The 25017-nt window shown below is 39.9% G+C and overlaps 1 protein-coding gene across 1 annotated transcript; it reads left to right on the forward strand.

Annotated features, from left to right (window-relative positions):
• Window positions 1-127: 127 nt before the first annotated feature.
• On the forward strand, window positions 128-24797 carry cngb3.1 (cyclic nucleotide gated channel subunit beta 3, tandem duplicate 1). Its single transcript, XM_042068824.1, has 18 exons — window positions 128-229; window positions 8328-8400; window positions 8532-8613; window positions 13479-13630; window positions 14879-15181; window positions 15326-15534; window positions 15611-15661; window positions 20535-20621; window positions 20756-20820; window positions 21013-21135; window positions 21254-21395; window positions 21787-21946; window positions 22169-22266; window positions 22404-22487; window positions 22581-22699; window positions 22857-23009; window positions 23880-24027; window positions 24408-24797. Exons 1-18 carry the CDS (start codon window positions 128-130, stop codon window positions 24435-24437), a joined length of 2181 nt encoding a protein of 726 aa, XP_041924758.1. The 3' UTR covers window positions 24438-24797.
• The last annotated feature ends 220 nt before the right edge of the window (window positions 24798-25017 follow it).

A 25017-nucleotide genomic window follows, 5' to 3' on the forward strand; every position in this document is an offset into this window, starting at 1 on the left:
TTAGAGTCCCCATCCTCAGTGGAGGAATTAATGAGACTAAAGGCATTAATGTCCTGCTGGAGGGAGGAGAGGTCAGCCGATAAATCCAGATGGGACCTCGGCTGTAGAGCGTGAGGCATTGGCAGCCATGTTCAGCAAACTCACAAAGATTTTTAGGGCTCCCGTGGCCCCCACGCCGGCTGAGCCCCCAGCACCGGCCCCCGCACCTGCTCCCGCTCCGCCAGCTAAGGTAAGACTCTCATATCCAGTACACACCACACACACACACAGACACACACACACACATACACACACACACAAATCACATAATTTCGCAGCCACACAACAACATAGTCAAGTAACCACGTAAATGTATATATGCAAATAATTCACAAGGAAACCAAATCAGTCCTTCATAAGCATGGACATAACCGTAGTCCTATACTTATTGTTGAACTGTACTATTTCATTATTCTTAGATGCATGATGTTGTTTGGCTTTGTGTGCCCTGGATGTGGGGGAAGTCGATTGTTGTATTCCAGTTTGTGTTTAGAAACTGTGTTTCAGGGCTTAGGGCTATCTCCTCAGACCGCTAGGCTGTCATGGCTATAGGTAGCTCTGCTAATGCTATTTCCATGTGGGGTTATCTATGCATTTATGTACGTGGCTTTAAAACAGTTTACTACTACCTATAGGAAAATGAAGGTGAATGAATGAGTACACTGGATATACTGACTGAATGTTGTATAGTGGGCTGATATCAGTCATGAGCATTGTGAAATAAAATGGGTAGTTTCACAATCAGACTAAATGTTTTGCTTCCCCAATCCTAAAAATGAAACTGTCTTGAAATTTGTTTGTTTATTTTGTTTGTTTTGCTCTGTTGAAGGGTAAAAAGGATGTTTGATGCCAAATGGTCAATTATTAGATATGTATACTTCTAATTTTAAATGTGTGTTAGAGTGGACATCTGAAAGAAATATAGCTTTTTGCCATCAGGTTAAATATTTGCATACAATATTTGTAGTATTTATTATTGTTTCTTGGGTTAACATAACTTAAGTAAGACCGATTCAATTTAAGTAAATTTCATTATCATATATAATGCACTTTTTATAGTATATGTATGGAAATGTGGGAAAAAACTGTTTGTCGGAAAACTTCAGTGATAAAATGAATACATAATACTATATCAGTTATTATATGTGGAAGTTTTGTTAGTAGGCTTGTACTTGGTTTGAAACCAAGTCAGTTATTAGTTCCGAACTTATGATTGACTGAAATTTGGACCATATTTCAAATACCCATCATTTCCATTAAAATTATGATAATTCTCTGCTTGCTTTGACAGCAAAATCATAATATATTACAGAATGTCTGAGTGTAGTCCAGTTTTCTACCCACAGTAAACTATTGTTAAGTGTTGTAGTTTTTAAAATGGTAATTTGAAGATTACTAAAAATGACTGAAAGTTTTGTGCCAGCAAATCCTATTTTTGCACTTCTTTTTTTCAATTGTCAAGGTGCTCCTAGTCATTCATAACAACATTCAGTTATCCAAGGCCTATACAGATATGTGTAAAATGGCAAGTGTTTACCTGATTGTGAAACTACCAAAATAGTGGCTATCCACTGTTCTGTAGAGCAGGCTAATTAAAGACGCTAATCTTTAATGCAGAGCAAGACATCTCACCTGAACACCAACAGGTGAAATCTGCCCCCTGGGTCATTCCATGTTAAATCCAGTCCCAAAACTAAGACCTGTAAAATATTTTTGTTAAATTCCAATGTTTTGATAAAAAAAAAAAAAAATTACCCTTGATTTTGTATAATTTGTACACTTTCAAAAATGCCTCATCTTGAAAAGTATTATTTCTAGCCCAGACTTTGTAGGGTGGAAGACATAAAGGTTTGTACTGCATGCCCATCAGTTTTTGCCCTAGATATGGAAAAAAAGTGCAAAACTGGTGATGTTGAGGGTCTTGTAAACTATTCTTTTGTATTTATGGCACCAATCATTATTTTGTCTGCAAATACTTTATTAATGTTGAGCCAATATTTGAAGTCTCTGCAACAAATACACATGAGATATTAAGGATATTAAGGATGAAATATTAAATAATGTCCATAGGACTAAAATGGTATGTAGTAGGAACACAAAGATCAATGTGGGAATATCTCAGTATAGTCATGTTGTGTATAAAGTGCCAATGATGTACCATGTTTCATTCATACATACTGTAAATACAATTACTTGGTTACATTGTATGAGTTTTCATTCAAAAAATAAATCATGATTGAGACATGACAAATGCGTACAAAAACAAGTTTATACTACCCTTACTCTTTTTGCACTTTTTTTTTTATCTAGGGCCTTGTAGAAAATCAATGAGAATGCTGTACAAACTTTTAATGGTTCAGTCACACTGAGAACACTGAGTTTGTTTTCCACTCAAGGTTTGGGCTTTTATTATATAATGCCCAAACATTGATTACTAGATAATGTGGCTTTCAGGCTGAAACCGAAGTAATTTCAAAGGCTTGTGTTCTTGGATGTAATAACAGGAGGAGAAGAAAGAGGAGGAGAAGAAAGATGAGAAGAAAGAGGAGGAGAAGAAAGATGAGGAGAAGAAAGAGGAAGAGAAAAAAGAAGAGGCCAAACCAGGTGAGTAGAGTTCATGGACCTGCTTTAACATGTGTGTTATCACTTGCGTGCAGGGCTGTAGTGGAGGCTAAACGCAAGTAAACACAGTTTACCCACCTCTGATATTTCAGAAATAGAGTTTATCAACCTCTCCAAAGAGTTTATTCACCAAATGCAACTTTTAACATTCAAAATTCACAGTGTATTATCCACATTCACAATATGTACACTCATCAATAGGAACCATTAATAGCACGGGTATTGTTATAAACATTATAAACACTCTATAGAAACCATTAATAGCACGGGAATTGTTATAAACATTATAGCCTAAACACTCTAGGATAGAGGTCTGCACTCCCGCGGTAGACCCGCGGGTCCCGACGCAAAAGAGTGCGGCGCGGTACAACTTTTGAAAGCTCTTTGCGGGAGCGGGCTAGCCTGGCGGGCCATCCTATATCATTGAAATGTGTACAGGCTGAGCAAATTAATTTGCCGCCGCTAGGGTGCGTCTAGATTTCTAGGCTAGGAGCGGACGGGATGAGAGAGGTGCGTTCGCGGGTGCGGGACAAACCGATGATTCACTGCACTCCCGCAAATTAAATATGTGCGTAAAATTAAATATGGAAATGATTAAAGTACTGTTCATAACTATAGTTCAGCTGGATGTTCTGTTTGGCAGCATTAAAGAACGAGGTTTAAGCATAACTGACGGATAGCAGGCCTATAGCCTATTGTCATTTACGTGGGTTCAATTTGTTCCTGCTGCTCATTATCAAAACTCAAAAATCGAAAGCAAGACAGGAAGAGGGCACCAAACTATGGGCTATGAGACATACGTTCACACTCGGTATCATGTTTCAATACACTTTAGGTCAATATCACACCGGAATTCTCCTTTAAGTACATTTAAGTATTTGTACTTCGTTACATTCCACCACTGCCCAGGGCCATTGAACTGTTCAATGCCTCACTAAAGGGAAGAGGAGAGATAGACTTCTCTGCCTAGTCTGTTTGCCTCTCCACCCTCTCCATGTTTGAGTACTGACTGCCCACTACTGCTTTACTACTGTTTTACTACTGTTTTACTAATGTCCACAGCCTAATGTTTTCACTACTGTTTTACTCCTACACTGTTTTTCATGCTATATTAGCACACATGATCAATGGCTGCGGTCAGGCTTCTGCTACAATACTGAATGAATGAATGGCTATAACCCTATTACCTCAACCTGTTCTTGCATATTACCTTGTCTACATTATACTTTACTCTCCTATTTGTCCATATTATTTATGCTGGTCTCTAGACCTTATTCTTGAACTGTTGGACTAATGTTGGACTACTTTTTGCACCTTCACCATGAGCACCTTACCAGTCCCGGCCCTGTCACCACAAGCGTCTTATGCTTGATCACCCTCAAGCACATTGGACTTTTTAAATTTAATTTATATAGTGTGTAGCACTGTTAGATTCAGTGCCACTAAGGCACCGCGCATGCGCGATCATTTTTCTCTTGCTTTTGCAGTCCGAGCACAGAACGTCACGTTCTTGAACTAAAGAAAATATTCGATATAACTACACATTTATAACGTCTAGAAATATCTATTGTGATAACTTTTCTACTTCTTAACTTTAAGTCTCTTATTCACCCCTTGCAGACACGTGACTCAAGTCACGTGACGGCTCCATGCTGGACGGCAAAAAGATAGGAGACGGACGGCAAATTACATTATGTCATAATGATTATGATGAACTGAACACCATTACTCTAACATCTTTGTAGTTCAATGTATTGCTGTTTGAGGTCTGATAGTCAAAGAAGATGCCAGTGGTGTTGTTAGATGAAATGGGTCATGATCGCAAATGTAAAGTTATTAAAACTGGTGGTAACAGCAAGGGGAGATAACGTTAGGTCGTATAACGTTAGGCTACTGTAATTAACATTATGGGAAATGAACACCCATAAGTATTTCTGGACTAAAACATTGCAAAGCGATTTGGTTACTTTATTTGTCTTGCTTTTATCAGTTGAAACATAGTCAAAACGTTAAGAATGTCATATCAGAACATGAAATAATAACTCAGCTGCCACACTTAGAAGCTAGCTATTCTAGCTAACGTTTATCGTAGCTCATAGTGCTAGGGCTAATGTAACTCGTCACTTTGTACGTTGCCCAGCGAATAAACTTACTTCTTACATGTCTTAAGTTAAAGAATTGAAAGAAATAGGAAATAAAAAAAAACTTGAAAGGTATTATCTGTTTGAAATACTCCCGAAACACAAAGAAAACAAACCAAAATATATCTATGCAAGAACATGGGATGTTGTTGTATTCCAAACAATAAGCCAACAGTCGTGGAAGGGCATTACTACGGTTAAATCTCACTATAATCTCCTAGCTGTGCGATATGTCCCATTACAACCATAGACAGTGATTACAACCCATTGATTTGATTCGTGTTCTTGCCGTCCACTAGGCTATTTTGCTGTGGCGCGAACAAAACGTGACATCACTTGCAAGGGGTGAATATTACGCACCAAGAAGATATTTTATTTTGTTTCAACACGAGAAGAGCTTCGATTGGTTTTTTATACGGATAGAAGATTTCAGTGGATTCCAGACGAGCTAAGATGGCGAGCCTGTCCAAGATATTCAGCGTGTCGACCGCCCAGCCTGCTGCAGTTGATCAGGTTTCTTCACCATCTGCGTGAACTTCAAGCAGAGCACACGGATTACAGATAAGCGTTCCTTCCCACACAAGAAGCCCAAAGGAAACTACTTTTGAATTTTCTGTTTATACCATAGGGGACATTTGCATTTATTTATAGTTCAACATTTTCTTTAATACCTAAAAGGACTTTTTTTTACTTTAACAAACTTACTGAACTGCACTGATTGAATTGCACTTGCTCTTGAAGGGTGATTGATTGATACTGGGAAAGTGTTTATTTGTCATTTTTACAATTATACTGCCTTACATACACCACATCTATACATCATACATTGCCACATTTTACTAATAATTACACACATTTATTTTCTTTCATTTACAAAACTAAGGGAAACTGTACAAAATAAAGTGCTTATAGTTGCCATATCTCGGGTTCAGCTTTTACTTATTACACGGCTCAAGAATCTAGTAATCTCAGATGTGTAGCTTTTAACTGGTCCACAACACAAGTGCTACAAGTGTATTTAGTATTTAGTTTTGTTAGGTTTCTTATCTGTCTTATCTTCTACTGTCTTTATTGTACAGTGGATTTTAGTTATATGTTTATACTTATACTTATGTTTACCTTTTATGCTGTAAGTGCATGTTGTGTGTAATGTCTGTATGCTACTGAGACCCTTGAATTTCCCCTTGGGGATCAATAAAGTGTCTATCTATCTATCTATATTACAGTAGATTAGATTCAACTTTATTGTCATTGTGCAGAGTAGAAATACAGAGACAACAAAATGCAATTTGCGTCTAACCAGAAGTGCAAAAAGAAGTTTGTTGGTTGTCACCGGGGTGCAGAGCATCAGGTGCCCTGGATGGCCTTGATGGAGGGTAGTGTGAAACCGATGATGCATTGGGCAGTTTTCACCACCTTCTGCAGTGCTTTCCGGTAGAGCAGTTACCATACCATACTGTGACACTGTTGGTGAGGATGCTCTCGATGGTATAGCGGTAGAAGTTCACCAGGATCTGAGGAGACAGGTGGACCTTCTTTAGTCTCCTCAGGAAGAAGAGACGCTGGTGAGCCTTCTTGATCAGGGTAGAGGTGTTGAGGGTCCAAGAGAGGTCCTCAGCGATGTGGACATCCAGAAACTTGAAGCTGGTGACTCGCTCCACCTCAGTCCTCTTCTTGAGGATGGGTGTGTGTGCTGACTTCCAAGTTCACAGTGAGCTCTTTGGTCTTTTTTGGTGTTGAGAGCCAGGTTATTGTCAGTGCACCACAATGTTAGGTGCTGGACCTCCTCCCTGTAGGCCGTTTCATCGTTGTTGCTGATGAGACCAATTACCGTAATGTCGTCTGCAAACTTGACAATGGTGTTAAAGCCATGTAGAGGTGTACAGTCGGTAGGTGAAGAGGGAGTTATGACAGTGGATGTGTATAAAATAACATGCTAGATCTTGAGCATTTTGACCATTCTAATAAGTGGACATTGTGGCTTTGATTGATCGACTCTTGATGTCCCTCTGTTATCTGTGAATAAAATAATGCGTATAATATCATTATCATCTCATGTATAAGAATGAAATGAATGAGAATAATGAGTATAATATCATAACTGGCTAAAGTAATTTATTTTTTTTTCTTCAAAATCAGGAACCTATTAGTGATAAATGCAAAACACTGATAGCATGTTAGCATCCTACTAAATGTATGCAAGAAGAACCATAGTCCTGGGTAAAGTCTAGGCAGCTAATTTTATAGATACGTTTCGGGGGTAGTGCCTTTTTCAGTGTGTTCAGGTGCTGTGTGAAGTAATTGTGATCTCTGAGAGAGTGACAAATGATGAAATACAACAGTGCAATGAAATAGGATCACAGACCTTAGCTGTGATGCCTTCACAGCCCATTGTGTAGGTGAACTGCACCTAGGTTGACCCCATAGCCCAGAGATGGGAGATGCTACTTGAGAAGTTACAGGCATGAAGAGAATGCGATGTGGTCTACTGTAGCTAGCTTATAGCGCACATGCTTATTTAGCTAAAAGTCAATGGGCCCCAACTTAAAAGGTGAGCAAAGTGAAAGTCTGAATTCAGGCTAAATTCTCATGCATGAACTATAGCTATTATTCTGCAAGTGGGAGCATTGAGAGGAATCATCAGTGTTAGGTCTTTTCCATTTTGCTTTCATAATAAAATTTGCTCATATAGGTTTAATCATTGTCAAGTCGAGTCAAGACTACATCAGACACTGCTACATCAGACTACTGCCAGACTACATCAGACACTGTGACTCAATTACTGACTTTAAAAACAGACTTAAAACATATATCTTCAAGATGGCTTATAGACTGACTGACTTTTACTTTTACTTTTTTTTTTTTTGAGATGACTATAATTTTAACAACCTTTTTGTTTATTTGTAAAGTGACCTTGGGTGACATAAAAGGCGCTCTAAATAAAATGTATTATTATTATTATTGTTATTATTATTATTGTTATTATTATTATATTATTTTTCTCAATACCATATGCATAACACGCAATAATTGAATGTTATTGAATTACAAAAACAAATCCCATTGCTGTTCAAGACAATAAAGGATTATTCTAAATTCAGGACAACTCATAAGCGATCTAGATTGGATCACCCTCTCCTCTCTGTTGGCATCACCAAATCTATATGCTGCACCAATGTTTGTTACTCACTAATGCAAACATGCTGACCGGTTGCTATTCATGGGTTTCATCAGGTCCCTTTTCACAGGTGTATTAATCAAGCACCATGCAGTCTGCATTGATAATTAAGGTGCTTGATTTTATACACCTGTGGAAAGGGACCTGATGAAACCCATGAATATGATGTAACAAAGTATCCAGCCCCAATAAACAACATTACAGAACTTTTTTCAAGTGGGAATGGAGCAGAATAGGAACGTGAAACAATTATTCAATCTACCAACTGATTTTAGAGACCATGTGCAGACACTGGTAAATTGTACACCACAGCTGATCAACATGATCAACAATTAACACATAAACAGCCAGTAGAGCACAGCTGTGATGGGCAGAACCAACGTAATCTGGAGGTTGACTTTCAAAGATCAAAACTGAACTGTGGGACAAAATATGGTGTACACCAGGAGTAAAGCCAGTGAAAAGGAGCCCCACATGGGGCCGTGTTGGGGAGCTGGCGTGCTCAAACGGTCATTCTAACGGGTGTGTTTGGTCTCCTGTCTGTTGGGCAGCTCCTGCTCCTGCTCCTGCTCCTGCTCCAGAGCCATCGAAGCCTGAGGGGGCCCCTGCCGCTGAAGGAGAGGTGGCCGAGGCGTGAGTGAAAGCAGACAACACACACGCACGCATGCTCTCTCTCTCTCTCTCTCTCTCTCTCTCTCTCTCTCTCTCTCTCTCTCTCCCCCCCCTCTCTCTCTCTCTCTCTCTCTCTCTCTCTCTCTCTCTCTCTCACACACACACACACTCTCACACATACACACTCTCACACACACACACAGACCCAGACGAAGTTGCTGAGCTATTTTGATTGCGGAACGTAACAATAAGTAGCAAAACCCCATGCTATTTCAGACAGTGGAATGAGTCCCTTGGCCGGTGCTTATATAATGGGTCTGCCGGCCACGTCCACTCTCTGACCTGTAGCTTGTGACTCCCGGAGGAGCCAAAGGAGCTTAGCTGATTAGCTGTATTAAGATGGCCTGGGGATTGTGCACACGTGCAGAGAAAGGCCTTCTGGGAGTTCCTGTGCGAATTTCTGTTTGTGTGGGCAACCCCTTTAGACTGACAAAGAACATTTTTATTCTGTATCCACATGCATTCCAGATACCAGTAATTATTATATTTTGCATATATAAGCAGAACATAACCAAAGGGTTAAATATAATTAATTATGAAGAATATTGGATGTAAACTGGTAGATACAGTAATGCCAATAAACTACCAGACAGATTTAAACTAAACTAAAAACTCTTTTGTTGATTTTAACCAAAGCCAGACGCATTATCTTGATTGCCTGCTGGATGTGCAGATGGATCTCTGTCGACACGGCAAATCAGAGAGACATACTCAAACAAAACATTTGAATGAAATGACCTCTATTGCTCACGGTCAGCTTTAATTTATGGTCATAATATGGTAATAATATGTAACATCATCCTTGTTTAAATTAAAATGCAAACAGCTTACAATTAAGGAGTGGGGGAAATTTAGTTCTGTAAAACGAGGATCAAACGAGAATCATTATTGTTATGACTGATGATGATGATGATGATGATGATGTTTGAATAATAGTACTACAAACACAATTCAAGACTGGGTGAAATTTAGTTCTGTAAAATGAGGATCAAACAAGAATGAATATAACTAACTAGACTGCATTTCTGGCGGGAACTGCGAAAGTGTGCATGGCCTGGTCCGGTCACCAACGTGAGCAGACAGTGACATACGCTATGCTGAACCTGGCTTGATCCAAGCATTCTAACAGTGCCTTTCAGTGTTGGAGCAGTGGCAATACCTCAAAAGCTCTATTCAACTATTGCCTTGCGGGGTGAATGCGGTTCGTTGGATTTTACCTGTGCCCTGCCTTCGAATTTAGCTTCTATGACTAAAATCAAATCAATAAAATAAAACATCAGCAGTGATTGGCTGCAAAAATAAAGTATCCTGTTTGTCAGGATACTTTTTTACTGATTCATTTTAAAAATATGAGCTATGAGTGTGAATGTTATATATTCCATCCCCTAATTCTGTTTTACTGGTTTATTTGACAAATAATTTATATGGATTTGCTCTATAAAGACCTTATGTCTGTTTGGGATTGTTTTGAGAGCCTATTGATGTATCTCAGAATAAAGGAATGTCCACAACATTAGTGATGTTTTTTTTTTGTGTGTGAATGTATTTTACTTAACTCATTGAATGTAGCTGGATACTCATGAACGCATGTCTCTAATAGCCACAATAGGAGTAATTTTAGCAACACCGTATTTTGTGTGGCCCATAACGACCCAGTGGATCATGAACATGTGCCAAAATTCACATTCCTTGCTTGTTGTTGGTACATTAATCCCATTCAGATTGCCAATTATCTGAGATGTAAGAGTTCAGTATAGGTTTAAGGTCTGGGGCAGGGATTTGACATTCTGTGACTTCTTCATTGTTACACTCAAGTTCTGGTTCTTTATAGACGTTCTAGTTGATCAAGCTCAACTTTGGTTGTACTTTTTGCATGACATTAAAGCCTACTGGAAAGATTTTTAATTGCAATTTAATTGAATGCAATTTACTTTTACGATTAAATAAAATTAATTTATCCCTCTCACCCATAGTTTTCTATTTATTTACAAATGTACATAGGCCTACTGTAATTACATTTATACATAGTTATTCTACTGATCTTTATACTATTCATCCTGCACATAGACTTATTCTTACTACTCTTATAATGTTGTTTCTGCACTACAATGACACTGTTTCCACACTGCACATAGCTGTATGTTATGTACATATCTGTTATATATTTGTCATATTGAATATCCATATTTATTCTGTTTTATTATATTCTGTTAATACACTGCATATATCTATATTATTATTTCTACTATTACAATGTTACTGCTACATCTACATACATTATTCTACTTATTGTATGAGATAACTGCTAATACACTGCACATATTTATATTTAATTCATATTACTCTAAACCACCTTCTGTAAATCAACTGTATACTACTGTCTACATTGCACTATATTTCTTGACCTGTCTCTGTATATTTCATCACCTTTGTATACTTTGCATTGCATTGCATGCATACTGTAGCTACATGAATTACAGCTAAGATCCTTGGTTGCTATGAAGGCCAGTCGTTCTAAATGGATGGTTGCTATGGCCAAAGGCCAGTTATCTCTGCCGTTGTCAAGCGGGCATATCCTAACTTTATCTTATTTTAAACATCTCTATTTTACTTAGCCTACTTCCATACAGTGAGTCCCATTAAGAAGTGGCCTCTTCATTCGCGCTTACCGTGATTCACGCAGCAACATTATTAAATTAATCTGTCACCATATGCCTATGCAAACGTTTGCAAAGAGGAGAATCTTTTAATTTGATTCACAATGAAACGTTACATTTAATGTACATGTAAACAATGAGTAGGCTAGTTTTGGTTGTTGTTGGTGGTGTTACTGCATCCCTATGCCTACAATGCAAAATTGTTCCCTCGTGATTGTTAGATGCATTTCAAAACATCGCGACGTGAAATGCCACCACAAAACATTGTTTGTGAATCGGTCTTATTAGGAGTCCTCGCTTAAGCTGTCACAGACTCAGGCACTACTTTTAGGGCTAAAATGCTTCCTGAATTACTTTTAGTAAAAAAAAAAAGGAGTCCTAAAAGTTACGAGTGACGAAGTTACGAGTACAAGCATCTCATATCAAATGACCATGGCATTACGCTAAGCAACATAAATCCCATAACGTTACAGCAACATCTCCTCCCTATGACATAGATAGTTAGCTTCTAGCCACACAAGAAATAAATGATGTTAAATCTCCACTTAGTATTCTAATAACAATAGGGGCACATTTATGTGGACCACTACAACATGACTCATTATGTCTGTAACTCTATAAAACACTTACTTTCATAAAGGAAGCACACCATCCAGCACATACACATGGAAACAGATATTTTAGGTACTTGGCCACGAACTCAAAACGTGTCTCTCTGAAACTCTGTTCTAGAATCTTTGCTCTGAAGGATGCGTTGCTAGGCAACATCAAATAAACAAAATCAGAGTCTTTTCAAGGTATTAAAAGTGTACGTGTGATTACAAATGGATGTGTGTGGTTTGCAATTAGAATAAACAAGAAATAACATTTCCAATAATTTCCCATGATAAATTACATAATATTTGCACCTTCCTTACTTGTGAAGCTCACACCTATTTCAAGTACACTAGTGAAATGTAATACAACGTTGCCACCTAGCGTTCAGATGTAGGCTATTTAACATTAACGTGACATTGCTTGCTTATTCTTTCGTCAACTCCATGCTTTTAGGAAAACAATCTTTTTATCATAGTTCCCTCTTCAATGAGCGATTACCAGCTCGTTTTTGTAACAGAGATAGCTGTTTATTGTCCCTAGGTTTACAGAAACACCTATTCATACGTAGCCAATGGAGTGCTGCCGACCACTGTTCATTACGGCCCAGAATGCCTTGCATGTCTTTACAACAAAACAACACAGTAAAACCTAAATGCCTGTAAACATATGCATTTGCATACTTGTAACATTTTTAATAATACTCTCCCATCATGATATTTAACAATAATGAAAAATTTAATTTGAATACCGTCAATGTGAAAATAACTGTACTACGTCAGCAATAAATAGCTAATGTTCTCTTTATCACTTCAGTTTGTAAGTCCAAACTATCCCATGGCAGAGCAAGGATTTCATAATTGGGCAAGGTTGCCCAGAGACATTGTGCATACTAGGAAGGCATTGTGATAGATGTACCAGTACAACTGCAAATGTGGGAGGTGATAGTTACCAAATACGGGGGGTGGTTTGCCAAATGCTGGAAACTTTTGAATGTTTTCTTTTTTTTTAGCTTATGCACCCTCACATTGGAGTCCCGAGTTCAAATACAAAATTTGGTATCGATATGTGACAGTGTTCCTGAGATATGGACGACTTCCTGTTTCGGAGCTTCGCCGCCGATTTCGTTTGGCTGTGACGGGCAAACGCTTTCGAAAATCAAAAATCCTCCTGGTAACTTTTGTGAGGCTTGGTCCAAGGATAATGTAAGTTTCGTGGCGGTCGGACCAAATTTGTGACCTTGTGAAAATGTAGTTTCGCTTTCTGTTCAATCCAATATGGCGGACGAACGACACGCCCACCTGACGTCATCTTCGCGAGCAACTTACACCGGTACTGACCGGACGTTTCAAAGTTGGAACGGTGTCTCTGTCTCAAAGGGCCTAGGCGCTAGAGCTGACAAAAAATTAGCGAGACGGGAAAAATAATAATAAAACTTAAGAAGAACAATAAGTGTGCTGCTTTGCAAGCACACTTAATAATTATTATTGTTATTACCAATGATGATGATTATTATTACAGAGGATGATGATGATGATGATTTACTGATGATGATGATGATGATATCTTCTTCAGGGACCCAGAGAAGCCACGGCCAATCGTGATAAACCGATATGCAGACGAGTGTCTTAGGGATGTTGTTCGCCGCATAAGAGAACGTACAGTCATATACAAGGAAAAGGTCATTGACCCCTATGCCTCTTCGCCAGAGCACAGTCCACCTGTCAGTGAGTGATCTCTTTCACCTTCTGTACAAATACACCCGCAGGCATGCACACACACACACACACACACACACACACACACACACACACACACACACACCTCTCACAGGCTACTTATTTGTGCATTATGTTTGATTGCATTTGCCAATGACCATTTCAGATGGTGGTTCTAATTTGTTTCCTGTAGCATAGTGTTTTTTCTTTATTTATATATTGTTCATGCCCCCCCTAATCCCCCCCCCCCAACCCTATCTCATACTATACCCACTGTTTGTAATATCATCAATCAGCAAAACCCTCAGACTCTCATTGTAATGAATGTTAGCGTGGTTAATCACCTCCTATACAAGATACAAGAAAGTTTATTGTCACATGCATATAGTTACTGGAAGTAAGAAATGCAGTGAAATTATGTCTGGTGTCAGCCTATTTGTGCATTTATGGGGGGGGGGGGTGGTAAAAAGTGCAGTAGAAGAGGGGTTTAGTAGATTAAGTGGCAAGGGCTGCATAAGAAAGGTGGGGGAGGTTTGGGATTGGGGGGAGGGCACCAACAAGGAGCACCCAAGAGCAACAGGGGCAAGGAAAAACTCCCTTACCAAGGAAGAAACCTTGGGCAGATCCACGGCTCAAGGGGCTAACCCAACTGCCAGGGGTCTTGGTGTGTGTGTTGGGGGGATGACAAGGGATATGGGATAGTGTGCTGTGTATGTGGGGAGAGGGCAGTGTGCAATATGTGTGTTGGAGAAGCTTCCTCATGAGACAATGTGCTGTGTATTGGGGGGGGGGGGGGGGGGGGGGGCGGTGCAGTGTGCTGTGAGTATGTTGGGGATGTGTGTTGGAGAAGCTTCCTGATGAAATAATGTGCTGTGTATGTAGGGGAGAGGGGGGGGCAGTGTACTGCAAGTATGGGTGAAGGGACTTACTATTGCAAGCAGAGTACTGTATGTATGATGTATGTGAGTGATGACAGTGAAGATGTGTGTGTGGGCGGGAGGGGAGTGGAGCAGTGAAGTCAAATATCCAGTGACACAGGGTGGTGTTCAGTCCTAAGGCCTTCATCTTTGTGACCAAGGTGAGAGGTACTACGTGTTGAATGCTGAACTAAAGTCAATGAACAGCATCCTTACATAATTCCCATTCCCCTCCTCCAGGTGAGTTAAGGTGGTGTGCATGAGGTTTGAGATGGCATCCTCTGTAGACCTGTTGGCTCTGTAGACTATCCATCCTTACCTGTCTCTGTGTTGTCCTCAGCACCTGTATACCGGGTCTGCGACTGGCTGAAAAAGCAGGAAGCAGACAGGATTGCGAAAGAGGAGGCAGAGAAGAAGAAGAAGGAGGATGCAGAGAAGAAAGCAGCAGAGAAAAAAGAGAAGGAAGAGAAGGAGAGAGAGAAAAAGGCCCTAGAGAAGAAGGAGCAGGAGGAGAAGGAGGCGCTAGAGCCAAAAAAGAGGCCTTCCATATCAAAGATCTGCGCCGACTTCTGCGATAAACTATTTGCGCCCATTGAGGACAAAATGGACACATATTTGGGAAATACAATCGACCCGTTTACAGGTGAGTAACACTACAGTAGGCCTAGAATCTCAAGAAGCCCGATATAGACCAAAGCGTATTACAATAAAGCCATTTCACTGGCATTCATTTTGCTCTGTTTTTTAACACTTTTTCTTTTATGTCTTTATTTGCTTGCTCCACCAGATCGACGCTATCTGAAATGGCTCACTGTGGTGACGCTCGTCTATAATTACAACATCTGGTTGGCTCCGGCACGCTTGTGTTTTCCATACCACACTCCGTGGTCAATACCCTTCTGGATCGTATTTGATATCTTGTCTGACCTCATTAACGTTGCCGATATTGTAATTTTTCAGCAACGGCTTCAGTTCGTCAAAGGTGGCGATATTATTGTAAGTGATGGGGAAAATGGGTATATTAGTAATCATGTGTGGAGACATTTACCAACTGACATTCTCACTCTCACAGAAAGACCGGGTGCAGACTAAAGTCAACTACAGAGCATCTCCACGCTTTAGGGTTTGTTTCTGTGTGTGCACGTGTATCTGTGTTGTGTTCTAAATTAATGTTATTTAAATCTTGTAGTCATACAAGTGTACTAAAATGGTCAACCCTGCATGTGTACTTTGTGTAAGGCTGGCCTCTTTTCATTCATTTTTTAATTTTGATGAAACCAAAAATGAGTATCTCAAAATATTAGAATACAGAGGTTATAATACAGAAATGTCGACCTTTTGAAAATAAATGACCTCATCTGACTAATCTAAATAGTTAATTTATGCACTCAATACTTGGTTGGGGTGCTTTTGAATTAATTAAATTAATAATTAATTAAATTAATAAATTAATTTTTGAATTTGAATTTGAATTTAAATTACTGCATTGGTGTGATGCGGTATGGAGGCAATCAGCTGTGGCACTGCTGAGGTGTTATGGAAGCCCAGGTTGCTTTGATAGCGGTCTTATCTTACATGAATATGCTTTTAATACAGCACTCCGTGAACACCCTGCCCACCTTCTGTTGCTTACCCTCCTTGTGGGGGGTGTCAATGAGTGCCTTCTGGACAACTATCAAGTGTGCAGTCTTTTCCATGCTTGTGGTTGTGTTTACTGAACCAGACTAAGAGTTTAAAGGCTCAAAAAAAAAAAATTCTGTATTATAACCTCTATTCTAATATTTTGAAATACAAATTTTTGGTTTTCATGAGCTGTAAGCTGTAATCATCAAGATTAAAACAAAAAATGACATATTTTGACATATTTCACCTTATATCTAATGAATCAAGAATATATGAAAGATCCACTTTTTGAAATAAATTAGGGGGGGTGATACACTTTTCCACGATAATCAATTTTTTTGAGACCCACCTGTATTATTAGAGGGCATGAAAATGCACTCTACTGTTATCCGATTTATTCTTATTATAGTGGATGGAATCCACTATCTTAAAATCTCCTGGCTTCTTCTTCTTATTATTATTATTATGACCTTTTCTTTTTACCTTTTCAAGAGTAAATGCGACTCTAACCTCTTATACTTTTTGAGAAATAGGGGATTAAGCAAATTTTTCTCCCATATACTTGAATGGCTGTGATGTCATCATGGCCTAAAGCCAGCTGCGCTCGTTAAGCTCCCAGAGTAGTTCTCGGGCTAATCAGAACACTGGCACAGGTGTCACCTGTGAATCCAACAGTCTCAGCTTCTAATGCATACAATCTGGCGCTCCCTAAAACTACACATCCTGTTTAAGTGTTTCCCATGTGTCAAAATAAAAGTCACAGCCATCTCTCATGCTTTGCGCATTATATCTCCAGAACGGCTTCAAACGCATATGTGACCAGGCATGGCAAAACCAGGCTCAAGTCGCAGAGACGCAAGTCGCGAAAAACGACTTTGAAGTTTTTTTTTTTTCAAAATGAGTTATTTTCGTTTTTTGCAGAATGTGCAAGTTGAAGTCCTAAAGAAGCAATTCCATGTTTCAGATAACAGCGTTGGTTGCTTTAAAAGTATATATTTTGTCTTTGAAAATGGTTAAGTTTCAGGAAGTAAACCAGCGTTTGAATTGGGCGTGACCTTTTGTTTTGTCGGCCAATCAGCTGTATGCTAGAAGTAACCTCATGGCTACTTACTGAACCAGCATGCTGTTTGTTTACAATTGGAATGGAGATGGACAAAGCACAGCGGATTGCAGATGACCTGAATCTGATGATGAAGGCGACTTTATTACATTGGAGATCATCCCTAATCTAGAGCTGACCTTAGCCGAAGATAATTACAACAATGAAGAATCTCTCGGTCTGGCAGCAGAGGAACTAGATCGTAAGATATCAGATGCTATTTCCACAGTTACATTTGACGGGGATAAAGTTTGTGTGTTACAAACTTTATCCATTGCTACTACCTAACGTAGGCCTACTGTCGTTAGCTATTGGCACCATAGGCTACTAGCCAAAACCCATTACAGATAATTTCGGTGGGCAATTAATTTGAATAAGGGTTTGCAAACGTGATCTCATGTTTGTTTAGTTCGCGTTTTAGACTATTTTATCCATTGCTAAACCTGCTAAATCCATTGCCAACTTGGTGCCTTGCACTGGGTGTTCATTCAAAATAACATGGTTTGCAAACGTGATCTCATGTTTGTTTTAGACTACTTTATCCCCCCCCCCCCACGGATTGAGGGAGAAAGTAGTTAAAATTGAAAACCCTGATTTCTCAGCTTGTAGCTTTGAGATGTGTATACTTTAAAATGGCTACAACTTATTCAAATATTATCAGATCTCCATGAGTGAGACATCATTGGATAGCTTTGAAACTACACTTTCAGAATTTGTGAATAACTCAAAATGTCTCTGGGGAGACATGTGCCTGGTTTTGCCATGCCTGGTCACATATGCTTCAAATTTGGTACAAGTGTTTGTATGGACTCAAAGATGAAGTGAGTTGATGTTGGAGGTCAAAGGTCAAGTCCATGAATACTCTGAGCGCGATATCTCAATAATGCCTTGACATACATGCCTGAAATTTGGTATGAGTGTTTGTATTGACTCAAAGACTAAGTGAATTGATGTTAGAGGTCAAAGGTCAAATGTCAAGGTCAAATGTCAAGGTCAAAAACACCTTGAGTGTTATATCTCAAGAACGCCTTGACACACAAGGTTTTTTGGTACGGTTTATATGAACTCAAAGATTAAGTGATTCAATGTTTTTTGAGTCTCCCCACCAACATTAAGCCAGCAGCTTTCCATCCACTATTGTAATTCCTCTGACATTACATTTCTAGTTATTTTTCTTCTACGTATTTGTGCGTTTAATGCGGCTTCAACCGTTTGACATAGAAACTTCCTTTAAACTGCGTTGCATAGGTCTTACTTAGGTGACTTCAGCTATGTATTTCAACTTTGTAACTTTTATACTTTTTGAACTGTTAATTAAAAACTACTAAAAATGTCCCCATAGACTTAACATTGGCGATTATGACATCACAGTAGGGCACTTAGAATCCTATGCCACCTCCAGCAACTGTCTGTCTCAGGCCAGAACCTTCACTCTCGGAACGCTTCCGGTGTGGTACTGCATCTAGGGGCGCTCGCGGGCGAGTCCAGAATGAATGGAGGTCTATGGAGCTGTACCCCTCAAAATCCACTTTTCTCGGGATATAATTTTTTTTCAAGTAATTTAAATATTGTATTCGAAAGGGGAGGCAAAGACAATACACTTGGTTGAGTATTATATTTTTTAAAGTCACTTAATTGTTCTAAAAAGCCTTTCAAACGTGTCAATGACGTCATTCATTAGCATGATCATAGCATAGCATAGCATCAATGCTAGCGTGTTATGGGCAACAACGACCCATTCTGTAAGAAAACGAAAGGACATGACTCCCGGATTATTTCACTTTTGATTGATAATCCATATCCATTTTGCGAAAAATAAAATAAAATCTGAGGGTTTCAGTTGTTAAATAGGTGAAAACAATAAATGTAGCCATGTAGCTCCATAGGACCCCATGTATTTTGGACTCGCTCGCGATCGCCATCTAGGTGAACTCTGGTGAACTGCAGCCAAGTTCGGTTTGTATGGGATTAATAGAGAGTGGGGAGGCTCTCCGTAGACGGGCTCTGGCCAAGTGTTCCGGCCATCTCCAGTAACGGTCTGTCTCAGGCTTTAAGCATACAATATGGCTCTCTTAAGACTACAGATCCTGTTCAACTGCTTCCTCTGCCCACAACTGTTTTTAAAATAAAAGTACGCACTACAATAATTCCCTACTAAATAATTTGACCAACTATTTGACTGTTCAACCATTCCAACTGTCAGTTGTCATCAACTATGACTCCCACCATCTGTTTCCTCTGCCCACAACTGTTTCAAATTAAAAGTCCTTACTACAATTATTCCCTATTGAATAATTTAACCATTTAAACTACTCAACTATTTAACTGTTTAGCTATCCCAACTGTCATTTGTCATCAACTATGACTCCCTCTAACTGTTTCCTTTGCCCACAACTGCTAAAAGTAAAATAAATAAAAGTCCTCACTACAATAATTCTATATTAAATAATTTAACCATTTTAACTATCCAACTATTTAACTGTTCAGCCATTCCAATTCTCAGTTGTAATCAACTATGACTCCTGCCAACTGTTTCCTCTGCCCACAACTGTTTCAAAATAAAACTCCTCACTACAATAATTCCATTTTAAATAATTTAACCATTTTAACTATCCAACTATATAACTGTTCAGCCATTCCAACTGTCAGTCGTCATCAACTACAACTCCCGCCAACTGTTTTCTCTGTCCTCAACTTCAACTTCAAAATAAGTCCTCAATACAATAAGTCATTATAAAATAATTTAACTATTTAAACTACTCAACTATTTAACTGTTCAGCCTATCCAACTGTCAGTTGTCATCGACTATGACTCCCCGCCAGCTTTTTCTCTATCTGACCTCCATCTTTTTACTTAGATTATATTTTAGACAATATTCAACAATATTTCATTCAGCAGCCATTTTTGCATTTTCATGCACTCTTCCCTGGAATTACATTCTCTAGTTTTAATTATGATAAACTTAATAATCAAATAGAACAGTTCTAGCCAGTACATAATGCCCTATAGCTCTAGTGACAGTGCCTGGTTATGGTTAGTCTGGAATACTGATGTATTGATGTGTGTGTGTATGTGTGTGTGAGACGAGATTTTTACCTATGAGTATATATTTTAAATGTCAGCTGATATTCCCAACTAGATATACAGTTACTTTACAAAAAGAATGAACCAGCTGTGAAAGCTGTAGTGGACTGATGCTGATGCTGGCTGATGAGACCAGTGGTGTTTCTTCACTTTTTCTTTTTCACTTCACTTTCACTTTCACTCTTTCAGTCGGACATGCTGAGTATCATTCCATTCGACGTGCTCAGTCTCCAGTTTGGATTTACATCTCTGTTCCGATTCAATCGCTTTTTGAGGGTAAATTTATAACGTTCCTTGTCTTGCCATTTTCAAAAAGTTACCTGACCCTTATATGCTCTGTAGTATACTGTACATACTACACATTAACGTTTGATCCTTTGCTGCAGTTAAAGTGTGATTCTCTTTTCCAGATAGATTCTTTTAATGAGTTCAGCGATCGACTAGAGAGTGTAATGACGAAAGCTTACATATGGAGGTAAATCACAACAGGCCAGATGTATCTGGGGTATAAATAAGGCCCCAATAATTCGGGCTACTATTACAAAAAAACTGTATTATGGAATAAGTTTCACTTCCGTTTTGCATTCCCTTTCAATTTCAATTGATCTTTTGTCGCTCTAGTACAACAATGGATTGTGTGTGTGAGAAATACTTTGTGTTTCAACAGAGTGGCTCGTACTATTTGCTACCTGTTGTTCTTACTTCATCTCAACGGCTGCATCTATTACGTGGCCTCAGACTACCTGGGGTTGGGATCGTCCAAGTGGACCTATGATGGCGAAGGCAGCGCGTGGGTCATGTGTCCCTCCCACACACAGACAGTGATGCTTTCAAATGTACTGTTCTAATCAATGTAGTCTCTATTTTTAAATGCTACTTCTCTCTTCCTGTCTCTTGTTGACTCTCAGGTATCTGCGGTGCTATTACTTCGCCACTCGGACACTGATCAACATCGGTGGTTTGCCGGAGCCACATTCAGTATTTGAAATCACTTTCCAAATGGTGAACTTCTTTGTGGGTGTGTTTGTCTTCTCCAGTTTGATTGGACAGGTAAGATGTGTGTGCATAAGTGTGGTACGAGTGTGTGTGTGTGTGTGTGTGGCGGGGGGTAACTTTCTAATGTAAAATGGTTAATATAGCCGTACCATACATGTAATTACTGTCCTAAGAATTATTACTTTTGAATAATGGATTATTATTGAGTATTAATCCGTGTGCAGAGACATTGGTGTTATTGTCCACTTGCTTGTGGTAATGGTCACAACAGTGTAAAGCTATGCCAGATTAGTAGCAGGCTATCAGTTCCACGATGATTGCCCACTCACGGTTCTTGGATGAGTGACCATGCATTTGTGTGCCTGTAGTTTGCCAGTTTCAATAATAGAAAACTGATGCTGCACTATAAATAGCAATACATTTCATTTAATTTAATTGACTTTAGATGCGAGATGTCATTGGTGCTGCCACCGCTGGTCAGACCTACTTCCGCGCCTCCATGGATGGCTGTGTGGCCTATATGAACACCAACCACATTCCCAAAGTCGTGCAGCAGAGAGTGCGCACCTGGTACAACTACACCTGGGACGCACAGGGCATGCTGGGTAGGCTAACCACAATCACAGTATTGATACCTTCTACCCAACACTGCAAACTCCCAATATGTGTGCGTCAGAAAACCGCATAGCAATGCTGCTGTTCATGCCTAACTCATCGTGCTGCACTTTTATGGGATGTGTACTCATGAACTTGGGGTTTGGTGCGATGTAATTGGTTGACTGGGTGTGATTGGGTGGATTTGATTGAGTGGATTTGTTGGCCTGCAGATGAAGGGGAGTTGTTGGATCGGATGCCTTTGGTCATGAAAACAGCCATTGCTGTGGATATCAACCTGGCCACCTTCCAGAAGATAGACCTCTTTAAGGTAAGACCCTTGAATGGTGTTGTTTGATTGTCCTGATACAATATGGACAGAGTTGTTTTAGTCTGTCTCAATGGGTATAATAGGTCTTCTATTGTAATGCCTTGATGTAACTTGGTTTAACTTACCTTGTAATTCAGGGATGTGATAACCAGATGCTTATTGACATGTTACTGCGGCTCAAGTCCATTATCTACCTACCGGGAGACTTTGTGGTGAAGAAGGTGAGTTTTTGATCATCTTCATCCATAGTGAGGGAAGTGTTTCAGGCGTGGTGGTGGCCCTCCTCTAAATCTGACCGCACATCTTCTCTGCAGGGAGACATCGGTAAGGAGATGTACATCATTAAAGCAGGGGCAGTGCAGGTGGTAGGAGGTCCAGACAACTCTATTGTCTTCGTAACACTGAAAGCCGGCTGTGTGTTTGGGGAGATCAGGTAATAGCACCATGCTAATACAGTCTCTGTACAGCCATGTTGACTTACCCTGACTTCATACAATTGTGTCTACTTATACCAACTGACTGTATGTACAACCATATATTTGACCCTGTGAGTACAATCTGAGACATATCTGACATGAGCCTCCCCACAGTCTGCTGCAGTCATCAGCAAATGGAGGCAACCGCAGAACTGCAAACGTTAAGGCCCATGGCTTCGCCAACCTCTTTGTGCTGGAAAAGAAAGATCTCTTTGACATCTTGGTTCACTATCCAGAGTCCCAGAAAGTGCTGGCAAGAAAGGGCAGGTAAGATCAATTGCCCGGTCACCACATACCCTACCTACCTGCGCCTACCACCTGCAACCACCCCAGAGGTGCCAACTCTAGCTTTGAGATGTGTGATAACTAATGTGGAATGGCGGTGCGAGTAGTGAAAGTGTGAGAGAGCACTAGAGGTTGGATGAATTTGAAACATGTGATATGTGAAGTGTGTTGTGAGACAGGTGTAAAGCCGAGGAATTTGTGTCCTGATTGATTCTGGACCTGGTGGGTGGGGTACATGATTCATGAAAGTCATGTGAATGTGGCGCAAGAGCACAGAATGAATGGGATGGGTGGGTTAGTTTCAGTGGTTGATATCCTAAGCATGTATATGTGTGTGTGTGTGTGTGTGTGTGTGTGTGTGTGTGTGTTGGGGCAGGCGGGGTTTCTAGGGTTGAATTGCAAGCAGGTGAAGACGCTGGTGAGGTGTGCATGATGCCATGATGCTGAAGTATACCATGTCTTTGACCTATGAGCTTTACTGTTGGGAGCTATTAACATAGGGGTTGGTCCACCCTGCTAGTACTAGTGCTATATAGCATAATTCCCTGACCATTAACCGAGGTTTATACATTGATTGCAAATTTCTTCAGCTATGAGGTGAATACAAGGGGGGCAGGCTATACATGGGAATGCATTTCTTTTCTTCATTCTTCTTGATGATGAAAGCCCAATCTGATCCTGTTCTGCTCTTCATTGGGCTGTTGGCCACTGTGTGTTAATACACAGGTGCGGTTAACACAGGTTTTTTTTTTTTTTTTTTAATTTGCATAAAAGACTGTCCTGTGGTTCATACACAATGCAGCTAATACACAAGATATTACTGTAAAATTAAATCTTATACATTTATCATAGGAAACTGATGAAAGCCAAGGGCCCAGCTGCGGCCAAAGCAGAGGAGGACAAGAAGAAGGCCGTGACCCTGTTCGGACCCAAGCCGCCCACCCCAAAGTTCCTCCGGGCTTTTGGCACAGGAAAAGGGGGTTTTCTGGAGAAACTCAGGGTACGAAACGCACTCTCTCATACATCTGGATACAAACTTGAACTGATGGGTGAAATAAAAAGTGATAGAATTACGCGGCATGATCACACAGACACACAAGTGAAGGTACAGGGCGCTCTCATCACATCTGTGGAGCATATGCCTCACACGCATCCTCTCTTGTGAATAACAGGATTTCAGTGCATAACAAACATCAACACACACACACACAAGCACGCATCCACTCGTGCAAAACAGAATTTCTGTGCATAAGAAACATCCGCACACACACACGCATCCTCTCTTGTGAACAGAATTTCGGTGCATAACAAACATACACACACACACACAGTGTTCATTCACTGTCCCTAACTCATTGTCTCTCTCTTGTATCTCCATAGGCAGCCGCCGCAGCCGAACAGCAGAAGTGACCAAGCGGAAAGAGTGTGTGTGTGTCTGTGTATGGGTGGAAGAGTGTGTATACCTGCATATGGGTGGAAGAGTGTGTGTCTGTGTATGGGTGGAAGAGTGTGTGTGCGTGTGTGTGTGTGTGTGTGTGTCTGTGTATGGGTGGAAGAGTTTATGTGTGGAAGAGTGTGTGTGTGTGTCTGTGTATGGGTGGAAGAGTGTGTATACCTGTTTATGGGTGGAAGAGTGTGTGTGTGTGTGTCTGTGTATGGGTGGAAGAATGTGTATACCTGTTTATGTGTGGAAGAGTGTGTCAGGGTATCTGCACATTTTCCAAGTGCAAATTTAAAGACTTTTAAGACCTTTTCAAGACATCTAAATGAAAAAAAATAAGACTATACCACGGCAAAAAGATACATACGACAACTTAAAACTGTTTTATGCAATAGTTTTTTTTCCCTACTAATTTTAACCCCCACCCAATTTGGATGTCTACAGAAGTTACCAAATATATTTTGATGAAAGAAAAATAATTGTGTGTGAATTACCTTCACAGCTATAAATGCCCAATTTTAGGGTCTGGGCTGCTTGCTTTTGAAGCTG

Source organism: Alosa sapidissima, chromosome 17 (genome assembly GCF_018492685.1).
Source record: "Alosa sapidissima isolate fAloSap1 chromosome 17, fAloSap1.pri, whole genome shotgun sequence".
NCBI classification, from domain to species: Eukaryota; Metazoa; Chordata; class Actinopteri; order Clupeiformes; family Clupeidae; genus Alosa; species Alosa sapidissima.